Genomic DNA, 16,553 nt, shown 5'->3' on the forward strand with positions numbered 1-16,553 from the left:
CTGGAGGAGGGAGTGCTTGAACGTGAGGCTCAAGCAAGCTCATTTGCAGAGCACTGAACTATGGGTTCAGTGTTATGCCCAAACTGGGCTAAATTAAGTGCTTTAGAAAGGTTCCTCAGTTTCAAAGGTAGCTGAAAAAGCTGCATGGGAAGCTGCTGATCAAGTAATGCATATCCAAAGTCCCTTGGGTGTACATAACTAGTTGAATAGTTCTTTGGATTCTGGAATATATATTACGTGTTTTTTAATCAGCAGCTGATTCCCAAGCCTGTATGAATAAAGCTTGATGTGTGTAAGCTCAGTCCATGAAACTGCCTTGTAGAATTAGTCTAAAACGCAACCAACTCAAAAAATAACGTCCAAGTTATAGTAATGCCTACGTTAATCTTTAAAACGTACCATTCTGAAGCATTGTGGAAAAATTCCATTGCTGCTCTACTATTTTTCATAGTCAGACTAACAAGGATTTTCTGCAACTCGAGTTTAGGAACATCGCTGTAAATAATGAAAAGCAAATGTTAGACCTGAAATTCCTGGTTACAGCACATCTGTTAATCTCCATCATGAGATTGCAGATATAAATATGTTTAAATTTTTGAACATAGAACTTTGAATAGGTGCAGTAAAGGAGGAACAATCAAGTCTATTTCTCCAGTGGGAGATGCCTGCTATTTCACCTCCAGACAAATCTCTCTTAAAAGAATATGCCTGCTACTGGATAGAGAGGAGAGCACCCAGATTGTAAGCCTCTGGGAAAAACAATTTCTCTCAGATATTAGCAGACAAGACTGTTTGTTTTAATAATGTATTATGTTTATAATATGCTATGTCTCACATACCACTTGACTCCAAGAATGCCAGGCACACTTCTAGTAATGTTGCATCCTTCCAAGGTTTATTTTACGTCCACTAACACCAGAGACTTATAGCCAATGTTAGCCCTACTTTGAATAGGTCCATTGAAATCAGTCAATAACTAATTTAGGTCCATTAATTTCAGTGAGTTTACTTTAGAGAAGAACTTAGTCTGAAACAATCCAGAGTTGCAGAAAAATGTTTGCAAATATAGAAAGTCTAAAATCTAAACATGAAGCACTCATTGCTAAAATCTATTATTATTATTTATTAAATTTATATCCAACCCTTCCTCCCAGTAGGCGGCCAGGGCGGCAAACAAAAACACTAAAAACACTCTAAACCATCTTAAAAAACAAACTTTTAATGTATTAAGACAAAACATCTTTAAAAAACCTTTTAAAAATGTTAATGACATCTTAAAAAGCAATTCCAACACAGATGCAGACTAGAATAAGCTCTCTACTTAAAAGGCTTGTTGAAAGAGGAACTGAAGACCTTCCTCTTTCAACAAGCCTTTTACGTAGAGAGAGACCTTATCAAAAGGATAACAGAGATGGTGCCAGTCTTAATATTTAAGGGGAGGAAATTTCAAAAGGTAGGTGACACAACACTAAAGGTCAGCTTCTTATTTTGTGAGGAATGGACCTCCAGATAAGATGGTATCTGCAGAAGGCCCTCACCTGCAGAGAGCAGTGATCAACTGGGTATATAAGGGGTAAGACATGTAACACAAAAGTCAATTTTCATCCAGAAGTTATTTAAGTTAAATATTTTCTGTACTGGAATATATACACATTGAAATTAACATGTATTGTAAGACATAAAACATTTTTAACACTCTAATAACATATAATTATTTCAGAGATTTTTCTTTCTTTATTTAGTAGCCTAAACCATCCTGAATGTTTAGGTAAATAATGTGTTATTTACTTATAAAATCAAGCTGGTCAAATAAAATCTAACAACATTAAAGTTCTGTTTTCCTCTGACGAGAAACTGGTTCTGCTGAAGCCACATTATTTCTCAAGTTGTTACCTGCGTAGGATGGGAAATAGCTCCACATTGTTTTCCATATCTTCCTCCACATGGCAGAACAGAAGCCACTTCATTATTGCTTCTTTTAATGTGTAAGTTGCACTTCCTTCCCAATTATTGTGTACTGCCCCAGTTTCTGGCACTTCCAAAGTTCTCATTACTAATGCCAAGCACTGTGCTGCAGAACTACAAAAGATTATTTGAATAACTTTACCACCTGAACTTACAACGCCACTGTAAGCCTAATACCCCCAACTCCTTAACCATGGTTAAAGGATCAAGAGGAGCCCAAGGGATCAAGTACTCACTCCTCTTTCTGGCACTAATTTCTCTTCCTTTCTCCCAATGGCCCAAACTTCGTTAATAATATCTGCATCAACCTTAACCACGACTTCACTAACCAGGATTGCCATCATGATCAGTTTCCAAGATTATCATTTAACATGATTAAGGGTGGGAGAACTGCCCCTAGCACCAGCACCTTGGTTCATCTCAGTGGACCAGTGTCTGGTACATGCCATTGTGCATCCTTTCCTTCTTCCCCCTCCCAATTCTTGCTCTGACCCTGTTGTCATTTCATGACCAGAGGCACCTTGACTGTAAAATGTATCAGAACAGCAAGGCAGTAATGATTGACAAACTTCAAAGAGAGGCCCTAACGCAACCCTTGAAAACTCTTCTCCTGTTGGCAAGCAGACCATCTGGCTAGAAATGAATTCCTCACAAATACACAGTATTCACGGCAAGGCTAGGGAGCAGATCAAGGGTTGTTTATCCCCAAAGTGCTAAAATATCTGGAGCCATGGTGCATGTCTGCTCGGGGATGGGAGCGTGCGTAATATAGTTCGGACCCTTACTATCCTTTCAGGAAGATAAGAAAAACCGTTCTCGTAACTGATCACCTTTCATTTTGATGTCAGTAAATCCCTCCTCGTACATACACCTCTATGAGAGGTGAAAATAAGAACCTAAGAAGAGCCTGCTGGATCAAGCCAATGGCCCATCTGGTCCAGCATCCTGTTCTCATAGTGGCCAACCAGGAAGCCCACAAGCAGCACATGAGTGCCAAAGCACTCTTCTCTCCTGTGGTTCCCAGCTTCTGGTGTTCAGAAGCATACTGGCTCTGACAGCGGAGGCAGAGCACAGCCATCATGGCTAGTAGCCACTGATAGCCTTATCCTCCATGAATTTGTGTAATCCCCTTTTAAAGCCATCCACGTTAGTGGCCATCACTGCATATTGTGGGAGCGAATTCCATAGTTTAACTATGCGCTGTCTGAAGAGGTACTTCCTTTTGTCTGTCCTGGATCTTCCAGCATTCAGTTTCATTGGATGTCCACAAGTTCTACTGTTAGGTAGTTTTGAAATGTTAAGTGGCCCTCTTTACCTTCAACATGCCTCTACCGACCTCTGCTTGCAAAGACAGCTTTAACCTATCATTTGACTTCAGGCCACAAAACCTGGATAAGGTGCCTCAAGTTTGTAGCCTAGCCCAGATATAGAGAACCTTGCAGGCATAAGGGACCCCACTCTTGTTTCTGGTCAAGAACTCTTCCACACCAGTGTATCCTTCCAGTGGCAAGAGCTGCTCAAACCCTGACACATACTTTACATCCTCCCTCTATCTCTGGGAATTTGTACAACAAATTGTTGTGCTCTTACTCTCTTATTCCATTCTTTTTCTTTATATAGGAAGTTTAAATTCTTTAGGTTAGAGTTATGAATGTGATAGGATTATATTAAGTGCACTTGCTATTTTATACATGCCTATGCTGCCAGACATAAATTGCACTGTAATTTATATGCTTCTATACTATCTTAATTTTACAATAAATGCAAATCTTTTGAAGGTTTTGGTCTGGAAGTCATTTGGGCATATTCGGAACACTTGTTGCCTTTTGGCAAAAGATTTCACTCCTCTCTGGGAAGTGGGTGTTGAGGGGCCTAGTGGGTAGTGGATATACACTGCATTCCAAACAGACACCCGTAACAAGGTGACTATAGACAGAACCCTTCACTATAATGAAAACTAATGGGAGATGGGCAGGATACGCACATGACCGAGAATTGGCTAGAGGAGAAGGGCACAATCCCACATTCTGTTTTGATTTGCACTTCCACACAGTTAATTATCAATTTTCTGGCACAGGGCATGCTTGTATGTACAACACAAAACCTATTTTTATTATTACACTTTATAGTTAGATAAATAAAAGTGACTTTTTGGGAGTAGTGGGGGAGACCCTAGTGAGCTTGCTCTTATCTAACTCAGTTTTAAGTATGACAGGTCTTGTGACTGAACCACATATGCCCCCAAAACCAACTTCTATCAGAAGCATTTCCAGCCTTCTAACTAAAAGGCCAATATAATGTAATGTGTGTGTGTGTGTATATAAGCAGTGCAATCATATACATGTGCACTTTGAAATAAGTCCCACTGAGTTAAAGGAGCTTACTCCCAAGTACAGGTTTTCAACGTACTGCACGCAAAATACCAAAACAGAATTTCTAATAGATGAGAGTGCTCTTATACTACTTAAGGAAATAAAAAACAATGAAAATACAATAGCAGCTTGACAAGTACTATTTTGGGGTGGTGTTATTTGGATTTGTACAAGTTGTAGTGTTTGGCAGAGCAATCCCCCTTTGTATTATTATTTATTTATTAGATTTATATCCTGCCCTTCCTCCCTGTAAGAGCCCAGGGCAGCAAATAAAAACACTAAAAAAACCCTCTAAAACATCATAAAAACAGACATTAAAATATATTAGAACAAAGCATCTTTAAAAACATTTTTAAAAAAGCTTTTTTTAAAAAAGCTTTAAAAACATATTAAAAAGCAATTCCAACACAGCCGCAGACTGCGATAAGGTCTCTACTTAAAAGGTTTGTTGAAATAGGAAGGTTTTCAGGGACTTCCGGGAAGGGTGACTTCGCTTGTGCCTGCTTTTGAGACGGGCTCCCGCCTCAAAAGAAGCTTATTCAGATATAAATCAGTCAGAACATTTTTTTTTTGACTGATGAAATTTCTCCCGGGCAGGGAGAAACGTAGAGATCAACCTCAAAAGCCTGTTTTTGTTGGGAGGACTGGATTTCATTAATTTATGAGAAAAGGTCCAGCCAGCAATGCCGGATGGACTTCCGAACAAGCTCTATCTGTTTAATGCGATACGTTTATCTTTTCTTCAAAGAGAAAACAGAATAACAGGCAAGCACCCTTCTTTCTATTATTTTTTTTATTTGGTTTAAATTGTTGCAGCAAAGAGAGATTTGTCATATTAATCAGCTTTAAAGAACTTCTGGGTAAGCTATAACTCTTCTCTGTTATTCACGAAATTAACAGCTTATCTCTGTTTCTATTGCAAAAAGCTGTCCTGGAAGTGCATTCTAAAGATATAAACAGAAGAGGGATTTCTATTCCGAGGAACATTATATTGTCTGGGACTATTCTCTTTTTGGTCTATTTTATTTTGACGAATCTGCTTCTTCACCATGCCACTAACTGTTTTGATGCTGGGAACTAAATTTGTTTTGTATTTTTGAACATAGAGAGATAAGGCAGGCTGCTCTGTTTATACTGTGATGTCATCAAGCCTGGAATATTAACCCAATTGTTGCTGAAATAAGAAGTGGTTCTTCTTTATTTTTGTTTTGTTTTGTTTTCGTGGTTTTAAAAATGGCAATCAAGAAAGTGGCTGAGAATCTGGAAGTAATTATGTTTCAGAAAATAATGGATGAGATTGAGATAACGAAACAAACCCTGCGACAGGGCAGTAAGGAGCTGAAAATTGAACTGAGCAAAATGACGCAGGAGCTTAAAGAAATAGGGGATCCTGTGAGAGAGGAGAATGAGATCAGAGATGAGAAAAGAAAAAATAAAGGGAAGATACAAGCCCTGGAGATTGGAACAAATGTGGAATTGGAAAAAGATCTGGAGTTTATGGATATTAGAAATAAAATCTACTGTTTGGAATTTAACGTTATCTCTGAAGAAATTAATGAAGATATTAGAGATAAAGTTATCAATGGCTTGGATAATCTTCTGGACTGGAATGACGTGATGGAGCTTGATATAGAGAAAATATATGGAATTAACTGCAGCCATGTGACAATGGAAAAACTCTCAAGAGATGAGCCAGTGCATTTTGTAAAAAAGAAGAACAGAGATATGACTTTACAACAATATTTCAGCAACTTATTCAGAATTGATGGCAAGAAAATATTTGGGATAGAGGAAATTCCCATCAGACTCTTACTATATGACTATGGTTATGACAGCAAGATTATTATGGAATACTGATAATGGAAGATTGGACACTGAAATTACTGGACTTAACAGGACTATTGAAGATGGAATTAATATGGATAATGGAATAATGGCTATTGAAATTATTGGACCTAACAGATTTTGATGAGATGGATTAATCGATATGTTTATTTGGACTATGGTTATGACAATAAGATTATTATTATTATTGAGATGGATTAATCAACATGTTTATTAGGAGAAAAATTGATAGATATATTTCTTAAAGAATTGAAACCTCTCTTTGACTTTTTGTGGAAAGAATAAAGTAATGTTTATGAGATTTGATGATTAATTAAGATAACTACTGGAGGAAAGTGATTTTATAATATAATTTAAGAGACAGGATTGTTATATATTGTAGACCTATAACTGATTTGATCTGCGACAAATGGGAAGTCAACATTTTATTTTTTTGTTTAATCATTTTTGTTTTGTTTTGTTTTTTGTCTTTGAATGTTTTATGATTTTGTTTTGTATGTTTTATGAAAATTTGAATAAAAATTATTGTAAAAAAAAAAGAAATAGGAAGGTCTTCAGTAGACGCCTAAAAGGTAACAGGGTGACACCTGTCTAATATTTAAGGGGAAGGAATTCCAAAGGGTAAGTGCCACTACACTAAAGGTCCATTTCCTATGTTGTGCAGAACAGACCTCCTGATAAGATGGTATTTGCAGGAGGCCCTCACCTGCAGAGTGCAGTGATTGACTGGGTATATAAAGGGTAAGACAGGAGGGGGTGAGTTGGCCAGGATATTCCTCCACTCTGCTAGCTACTTCCTGTGGAGTAACGCTGGTGTCACTCTGCCAGTGTGGAGCTCCCTCCTTCTGTCCACTCAAAGAGTAGGAAGTGGAGGAGCTAAGCCAGCCCCACTGCCATCAAGCCCAATTGTTCTGGCAGCTCCTGGCTACCACACAAATCTGTTTGCCCTCTCCCTTTCCACCCTGCTCCCATTGCTCTGTAAAGTGCCACTAGGCAGTTGGAGAAGTCAGAAATGTTTTAGGGAGCAACCCTATTCATGCAGCAGAAACAGTTGGTGATTAAAAAGGGTTCTGCATTACCTTGAAGGTTTGCATGTAGATCCTGAAAATACATTCCAAATTTCACTGTTCATCGCTATTAAGTTTCCTTGAATAATGATGCCAAGTAACCCAAAGCTTTCTGCTTCGGTTTGCTGAAGACTTAAACTACGAATCACAAGAGACCAAACTTTTGACCACATTCGCTGCAGCTCTGACTTCTGTATGTGTTTCAGATTTATTTGTTGTGTTTGACACTGTGCAACCTCTTTAAGACACCTTAACACATAATGCATCCGTTCTCTTCGACGCTGCTGTGATAGTAGTTGGTAAAGTATACTGAGCAAGTGAGGAAGTTCATGGTGAGGCAGGCTCATAGGGTACTTTGATATCAATCTGGTTGTAATCTGCAGCCTTGGAGGGAACAAAACCACACAACAGATCACGGGAAGCCAGAAAAATTGGCACTTTTCAGTAAAAAAAACAAGAATTATTTTTTTCTTTTACCAAGGTATGTCATTCTGTGAACTTTGCAGGTTGTTCCAAACCACTTCCCAACCCAATTCAATTTTCCTACGTTTGGATGGCCCTTCTCCATCTCCACAATCTCTCTGTGTAACAGTAGGTGACTGGGTTATCTCCAGGACTCTGGTGTCTTCAGTAAAGATCTTAAACAAAAAGTACATACTATAGCATAAAATTTTACATCATGATAAGCATTAAGTAAAAATGTAGTAAGACCAAATCACTGTAGCTCTCAGCTCAGAGCTCAAAGTCCTGGACCAAGTGGAAGAGGCTAGATGGGGATACAGTAACAATACACAAGCCTCCCATTCCCAGCTTAGATTGCTGGTGTGGTACCCAAGCGCATACCTGGGCATGTGCACAGGGAAGAAGAGAAAAACATGGCTCATGTTAGGGCCTATTGGGATGCCTCCATGGTCTCCATGGTCAAGCACTGTACCCATGTGGGACAAGATTTGCTTTTATTCACACAAAACAGCTTCTGAATACACAAGTTTACCTGATGGCAAGTATCAGCCATTAACTCAACCAGGTTTTCCTTCAAAGCAAAATTACGTACACCTGAAGAAAATTTTCTTCTGTTGCCTATGAGGTTTATTTCATTTACTAATAGTTCATACAGATCGTATACAATTCTTTGCCATTTTGCCGAGTCGCATATTCCTGTTTGCACAAGAATAAGACAAATTTAGCTTTGTGTAACTTATTACATGCCACATATGCAAACAACTCAAACAGTCTGTTCAAAGATTTTAAAAGTTTGTCAGCAATTAAGGATGCCTAATATAATGCAAAAAAAAAAGTTAAAGCAAACACGTATTTGAACACTCAGACATGAACAAGCATTATGAAAAAATACGAGAGCATACTAATCAAGTCAAAAAGATCTGCGACAACCCTGAACACTTCTCACAGAAGAATTTAGAAGTCATATCATCCCTTGAGGGAGCCAACTATCCCTCTTCACAACTGGGCAAGAACTTATGCATACCTTTTTCTTGGGTGTTAGCTGCATTTGGATGATGAACACGAACCTGCAGCTGAACTAGTTGAATAATCTGCTCCATTAGAAAATCTTTTGGTTTACGCTGTCCCCATATGTACAGCACAGTTGGCAGAGTTTCCTCGCCTAGCTTACAAACCCGCATACGGTAGTTAGCTGCAAATACACTCAAATATACATTAACGGCTGCAAAAATATGATCGAGGCCTGCGAGGGTTTTTTCTTGCCTGAAATATGAATAAGGCATGTTTTATTATAGTAGCTAATTCAATAAAAATGCTAAGCATAACCTGTACTGGGTCCAGAAACCCATATTATTGTATTTATTCGATTTATATTGTCTTTTTTCCAAGGAGCTCAAGGCACTGTTCATGATCCCTTCCCCTCCCTGCTGTCCCCCGTTCTGATGAAAATCATCAGAAGGAGGTGGCAAGGGTGCATACTACAGTTCAATTCTAGTGCAAGATAAAAGAACGCTTTATGGTAAAACTTTGGAAGAGAGAATCATGTAACACAACTGATAGGTTGCGTTTTAGGTAACACACAGCAGTTATAAAGGTAATTTTTTATTGTCATACATAAAGAAGAAGCTAGTAAATTGCGATTACAGAACTGACTAGAAATGCAATAATTTCTGCTATAAAACCCTTGTAGGAAGGATTATAGAGAAATTAGGGGATGTGAGGAAGGCTGGCTTAAGGAGAAGCTTTTGATAAACCTTCAAGACTAGTACATGCATATACATTTTGTAAGATAGCATTGCTGTTCTTATGTTGCTTTTTTCCAAGAGATGGTAAATGTTTATGAAGCAACAACAGCCTCTGATGACCAAAGATTAGGCAACCATATCTGCAGAGGGAAAGCTGAGACACACTGGTCTCTATGCATATAGACTCCCCAGGACCTGGAACCCTGCACAGTCCCACTGCCCCTTAATTGCGTGAAGAGGGCTTCACTCTATGCAGGATCATTGGAGGCAATTTCAGAAAACAAATTTATTGTATAGAAGAAAATTATATAAGAGGCTGAGAAATGCCTTATAATGGGTAAACAATAAGCCAGCCTAAAGAAGTTTATATCAGGTAAAATCACAACTCAGAAAACCGATTCTGAAAATTAATGCTTCTATTCTAAAATTGTTTCCAAATTCAAAGTAGTTCAAAGATTTGAAAATGAAATATAGGGTTTTTTTAAGATTAGTTCAACGAGACTTAAGAAACAAACGATCTTAAAGTACATCAGATTAGTGAAGGTTTAAGTTTAGAAGAGTAACCATGTTATATTCAAATTTGATCCACCAAAAGATGGTGACAATTACCTTGCTAACAGCACAGCTTTTGAGAAGAAGTTTAAAATATTAGAATTTAACCCATCAGTTTGAAAGCAGAGTCCTCTGGTCAGTGTGTAAATTATTCTAGCCACCAATACTTTGTTAATATCTCCAGAAGGTTTGAGAAATAATTTGAAGTACATATTTTGAAGATCTAGAGGAAAAATCAAATTCAAATTACTTTAACTAACTTATATAAATAAGTATGTATGTGTTTGCCTAACTCACACAATACAACCAACATTTCCAATCCTTTCAGCTGCTCATTCCTACAGTCTCTCCAAAACTAGTTAATATCTGCAGAGTACAGAGGCATTTAAAGAGGTGTATATGCTGTCCACACTTCTACATGCTTCCTTCAGGAAATATTAATATGCATGAAACAACTGCATCTGCAATGTGTTTGAGCTGCTCTCAGTTGCTACTGGGGAAAAATTCAAGACAGAGGGCAGAGTACATATGAGCAACTAAGTTAAAATACTGTGAATACAGAAAGCAAAGTTTAACTACTGCCACATTTTATATAAAACTGTAACAGCCAGTGAATTATCAAGGATGGAGTTCATACACACAAAATGCAATACCGATGTAAGCTGTGGGTAAGATCTTAGATGCTCATGGAATCTCACCGCCCAACAGCTGCCCATTTTTTTTCCAACTAAAGAGGAAGGTCTATACATTTATTCCTTTGCACAGATAGGGCTCTTGATTACCTTGATCTACAAAGGAATGTAGCTGACATTGATGAAACGGTTTGGTCTGTAATTACAAATTCGGTCTATGAAAATCCCTATGATATCTATGAAGCCAATATTAAATAATAAATCAAGTCATGTATGGATATCAGAAGAGGTGAAAACTGTTATTCAATGACAGAGAAAAGGTTCAAGAATAGAAAAACATAGTTATCCTATTGGCGATAACTGGAACAATATCCAAAGCAAATTATGCTTTATAAGCAGGATTTCAGCCTCACTGAAGTAAGCCTGAGTTTAGTGGAGCTTACTCCCAAGCAATTTGTAGGATTTCAGCCTCAATGACATAGGAGTAATATCTACAAACCTGACCAATGTTGTGGAGATATTGCACACCAATACTTTCTCACTGTAAGAATATCCTTTAGCAATATGCTGCTACAATCAGCTCCATAAATAGCACAACTTGAGGGATCATTTACTATGTCCATGACATAAACCAGAAGCTCTTGACATATCAACCTGGGTGCTCCTGTGAAAAAGCAGAATATAAAAGTGAGTTTTGAAACAGAATATCATGGGTGATATAAAACCATGTATTCTGAGTAGACCTATTGAAATCAACCATTAAGTCTGCATGTTATTTGAGTGTAAATGATGTTGGATAAAATTATAAAATGACAGGTTCAAAAACATCAACATGATCATAAATCAGACTCTCAAAAGAATGACAATCTGACTTATAATACTGCAAATCATGGGTCATAACCTGGTTTTAATCCTTCATTGGAACTTTAAATGCAATTAAGCTTGATACCCCTAATGTTAAGAAATCACTGACAATTAATTTACTGGTTGCTGCCAAAACTGTTTGGCCAGACACTGGAGAAACACTCAGTCTCCACTGGTTCAGAAATTGTTGTTAAAACATTTGGATCTAACCAAAATTGTTAAGTTGACAGAAGGCATACATAGAAAATCTCAGAGACAACAGAAAATAAATAGAAGCTAAATGGACAAGTTTTGCTATTTACTGGAATAGTAAGTGAGAACATATCTGGCTGGACAGAAATCTGTTTTTATTATAGATAATTTCATGTGACAGAAGATTTTAAAAAGAAGTATCATAATCGCTGTAACAGCTATTTTCTTCTTCTTTTTCATTTAACCCAAGTTAATTGTTTTTTCCCCAAGTAGCAATTTATATAACTTTAAAGTTGACAATGAAGACATTGAACTTGTCAAGGATTATCAATACCTTGGCACAGTCATTAACCAAAATGGAGACAATAGTCAAGAAATCAGAAGAATTCTAGGACTGGGGAAGGCAACTATGAGAGAACTAGAAAAGGTCCTCAAATGCAAAGATGTATCACTGAAAACTAAAGTCAGGATCATTCAGACCATGGTACTCCCAAGCTCTATCTATGGATGTGAAAGTTGGACAGTAAAAAAAAGTGGGTAAGAGAAAAATCAACTCAATTGAAATGTGGTGCTGGATGAGAGCTTTGTGCATACCATGGACCGCAAAAAAAGACAAATAATTGGGTGTCAGAACAAATTAAACCAGAACTGTCACTAGAAGCTAAAATGATGAAACTGAGGTTATCGTAATGGACACATAATGAGAAGACATAATTCACTAGAAAAGACAATAATGCTGGGAAAAACGGAAGGGAGTAGAAAAAAAGGACGACTAAACAAGAGATGGATTGATTCCATAAAGGGTGCCACAGACCTGAACTTACAAGATCTGAACAGGGTGGTTCATGACAGATGCTATTGGAGGTCACTGATTCATAAGGTTGCCACAAGTCGTAATCGACTTGAAGGCACATAACAACAACAGCAAAGTAACTGTTCTGTGAAGTGCGACCTTCCTTTCTTTACTCTGATTATTATTTGGTTCTAAATTCTGTTCAATCATTTCACTAAAGATTCTGGTCATTCTATACCCACCTCCAAAACCTTATTTATTACTATTTTATTTATTTATTAAATTTATATCCTGCCCTTTCTCTGAGAAGGAGCCCAGGGCAGCAAACAAAAACACTAAAAGCACTTTAAAATATCTTAAAAACAAAAGACTTTAAACTTATTAAAACAAAACATCTTAAAAACATATTTAAAAAACAGCTTTAAAAACATCTTAAAAAGCAATTCAAGGACAGATACACTGGGATAAGGTCTCTAATTAAAAGACTTGTTGAAAGAGGAAAGTCTTCAATTGATGTTGAAAGGATTTAAGGGGAGCGAATTCCAAAGTGTCAGTGCCACAACACTGAAGGTTCGCTTGCTATGTTATGCGGAACAGGGTTGTTTTCCTAAAACGTTGGTGTCTGCTGGAGTCCCTCATCTGCAGAGCACAGTGACTGACTGGGTATATAAGGGGTAAGATGATATTTCAGGTATCTTGGTCTCAAGCTGTATAGGGCTTTGTACACCAAAACCAGAAGAACCTTGAACTAAGCCTGGTTGCTAATGGGCAGCCAGTGCAATTCTTTCAGCAGCGGGGTGACATGTTGACAACACCTTGCCCCATAGTCACACACTCACATTTTGCACCAGCTACAGCTTCCGGACCAACCTTAAGGGCAGCCTCACCTACAGCACATTACAGTAATCCAGCCTGGAGGTTACCAGTGCATGGACAACAGTGATCAAGCTATCCCAGTCCAGAAACGGCTGCAGCTGTCTTATTAGCCTAAGCTGGTAAAAGGCACTCCTAGCCACTGAGGTCTTAAAAGTCTTAAAAATCTTAAAAGTCTTAAAATTGTATGTGTTTCTGAGACAGCACTTATGCTGACATGCTTGTAGTGGACAGCTCCATAAAGGGCTCATCCAGACGACTGCAAAATGTGTGACACGCCCGCTATGTGTGTTCATTATTGTTTGGTTGTCCAAATGACGTCTCGCGCTGTTACGCATTTTCACGGGTTAAATCCACTCCTTGCAATACCGGCAAAAATGCGATTTGCTGTTTAAAATCGGGAATCATTCTCTGTGCCTTCAGGAGTTAGGATGCAATACCGCGGACTTTACAGCTGATGGGCGGTTCTTGGGCGTTTCCCCTTGCCCCTTCTCCTCATTCCAGCCAATCACGTATCTGCACTTTTGCGCATGTGCGAGAATAAGCCCGGGAAAATTGAACCAATCATCGCAATGGTGGGGTGTTGGGGTGTGTGTCTGCAACTACTGCGCAAATGCATTTTATTTTTTGCCAGTCTGCAAACTGGGCGGTCGCTCTGGGTGAGATCTGCAATGCACAACAAGCGAGAAAGGGGGGATGGTCGGTTTCAGCCTGCCTCCTGAAAGTTTTGTCAGTTTCATTCTCCCTGGGAAGGAAAGGGAGAAGGGGGGGTGACACGTTTCTTGCTTTTTTGGATAAATAAGTGCAATTGCCAGCGTGTGTATCTCCTTAAATATCAATAAAGGCAGAAAAGCATACATTCGTTTAAGCATAATATCACAAATACAAACAAGGCAGGCGTGAAACCAACCAGCAGCCTTTCCTTCCGAGGTGAGAACTCCTTTACAGCCATATTGTGCTTCGTTGCAAAGGGGGAGAGGAGCATACGTAATTTTTTTGCTGACCAATTGGTTGATAGGGGGAGGCTTTAGAGGCGGAGCTTGGAAAAAGTGAAAAGAATGTAGGGGTGCGGGTGCAAAAAAGCATTTTTTTTAATTGGGAAAGAGCAAACTTAAAGGCAAAGTGAGGACTGTCAGATGACAAACCGAATATGGAAACCATGGATTATCCTGCTCCGTTTGGATAGGTGCAAAGAAAGCTGACCCAGTGTGCAAGCAGCTGTAAACAAAGACAAATGCCATGCTAGGGATTACGAGGAAAGGAATTGAAAATAAAACTGCCAATATCATAATGCCATTATACATGCAACAATATTTGGAACAGTGTGTACAGTTCTGGTCACATCATCTCAAAGAGGATATTGTACAGCTGGAATAGGTTCAGAAAAGGGGCAAACAAAATGATCAAGGGGTTGGAGCAACTCTGTTATGAGTTTGGGGATTTTTAGTTTAGAGAAAAAGTGAGTAAGGGGATGTGATAGATGAGATCATGCATGGTGTGGAGAAAGTAGGCAGGCCTCTTGCAGACCCTGGTGTTGTCTAATGAAGTGGAATGTTGGAAGATACAGTAACGGCCACCAGCTTGGACGGCTTTAAAAGAAGATTAGACAAATTCATGGAGGACAGGGCTATCGGTGGCTACTAGCCATGATGGCTGTGCTCTGCCAGCCTAGTCAGAGGCAGCATGCTTCTGAAAAACAGTTGCCGGAAGCCTCAGGAGGGGAGAGTGTTCTTGCACTCGGGTCCTGCTTGCGGGCTTCCCCCAGGCACCTGGTTGGCCACTGTGAGAACAGGATGCTGGGCTAGATGGGCCACTGGCCTGATCCAGCAGGCTCTTCTTATGTTTTATGAGGTCACCTGGGCCTCTAGCCACAAAGTTGGATCCAGGAGCATCCCCAGACTACGGCCCTGCTCTTTCAGAGGGAGTACGACCTCATCCAAAGCAGCCAATTGACCAATTATCCAAACTTGGGAACCACCAACCCACAGCACCTCGGTCGTGCTAGGATTCAGATTTAGTTTATTGGCCCTCATCCAGCCCATCACTGAGTCCAGGCACTGGCCAGGGCTTGCACATCTCTCCCGATTCAGATGTTACAGAGAAACAGAGTTGGGTATCATCAGCATACTTCTGAAACCTCACCCCAAATCTCCTAATCTCCTAATGACCGCTCAAAGGCTTCATATAGATGTTAAACAGCACTGGGGACAAGATAGTACCGTGTGGCACCCCATTACCTAACTGCCAGGAGATCAAAAGACAATCACCAAATGCTATTCTCTGAAAACAACCCTGGAAATAAGATCAGAACTGCTATAAAACAGGGCTGCCAATACCCATCTCACCAAGTCGGCTCAGAAGGTCACCATGGTCAATGGAATCAAAAGCTGCTGAGAGATCAAATAAGAGTAACAGGATTGTACTCCCCCTGTCCTTCTCCCAACAAATGCTATCCATAAAGATGACCAAGGCTGATTCAGTTCCATAGCCAGGCCTGAACCCAGACTGGGTCAAGATAATCTGTTTCATCCAAGAGTACTTGCAAGTATTGCACCACAACCCTCTCGATCACCTTCCCTAAAAAGGTAATATTCGCGACCAGGCAGTAATTGTCACAACCAATGGGTCCAGGGTAGGCTTTTTCCACCACCTATTTCAGGGTGGCTGGAACCACTCCCTCTGGTAAACATACATTGACCACACCCTGGATCCACTTGGTCATATCTCCTTGGCAAGCTTTAATAAGCCAAGAAGGGCAAGGGTCGAGAGGACACGTTGCAAACCACATCGTCGCAAGTACCTTATCCAAGTCATCAGGCCACATCAACTGAAACTGATCCAAAGAAGTTGTGGCAGATGTTGCACTGGACACCTCACTGGAGACTACAGCAGATGTAGATGGCACACCAAGACTGGTACAGAGGAGAGCAACTTTATCCTTGAAGTGTCTTGCAAACAATTCACAGTGGGCTTCCAAAGGGTCTAAAACTTCATTTCCTGGAGTTGATAACAGATCTCTGATAATACGAAAAAGCTCCATTGGATGGCTACTTGGGGATGCAATGGAGGCAAGCCTGCTGGGTCTATTGTTGTGCACTTCATTGCTCACAAGCGTTTCCCTTACAAGAACTGATATTTCTCGATCCCTGAAATGATATCCTGTTGCTATCAAGAAAAAATACATATTCAAA

The 16,553-nt window shown here is 39.4% G+C and overlaps 1 protein-coding gene across 2 annotated transcripts in view; it reads right to left on the bottom strand.

Annotated features, from left to right (window-relative positions):
- The window catches only part of ATM (ATM serine/threonine kinase), a 169,026-nt gene that overhangs the window by 145,753 nt on the left and 6,720 nt on the right, over positions 1–16,553 (bottom strand). For both annotated transcript variants that reach the window (XM_061628652.1, XM_061628653.1), the window contains 8 exons: positions 11,140–11,304; positions 10,066–10,231; positions 8,736–8,974; positions 8,244–8,407; positions 7,727–7,887; positions 7,262–7,633; positions 1,894–2,079; positions 400–495 (listed from right to left, as the gene is read on the bottom strand). In XM_061628652.1, coding sequence (XP_061484636.1) covers positions 400–495; positions 1,894–2,079; positions 7,262–7,633; positions 7,727–7,887; positions 8,244–8,407; positions 8,736–8,974; positions 10,066–10,231; positions 11,140–11,304 — 1,549 coding nt within the window. The remainder of the gene's footprint in view (positions 1–399; positions 496–1,893; positions 2,080–7,261; positions 7,634–7,726; positions 7,888–8,243; positions 8,408–8,735; positions 8,975–10,065; positions 10,232–11,139; positions 11,305–16,553) is intronic.

This window comes from Rhineura floridana, chromosome 5 (assembly GCF_030035675.1).
Source record: "Rhineura floridana isolate rRhiFlo1 chromosome 5, rRhiFlo1.hap2, whole genome shotgun sequence".
NCBI classification, from domain to species: domain Eukaryota; kingdom Metazoa; phylum Chordata; class Lepidosauria; order Squamata; family Rhineuridae; genus Rhineura; species Rhineura floridana.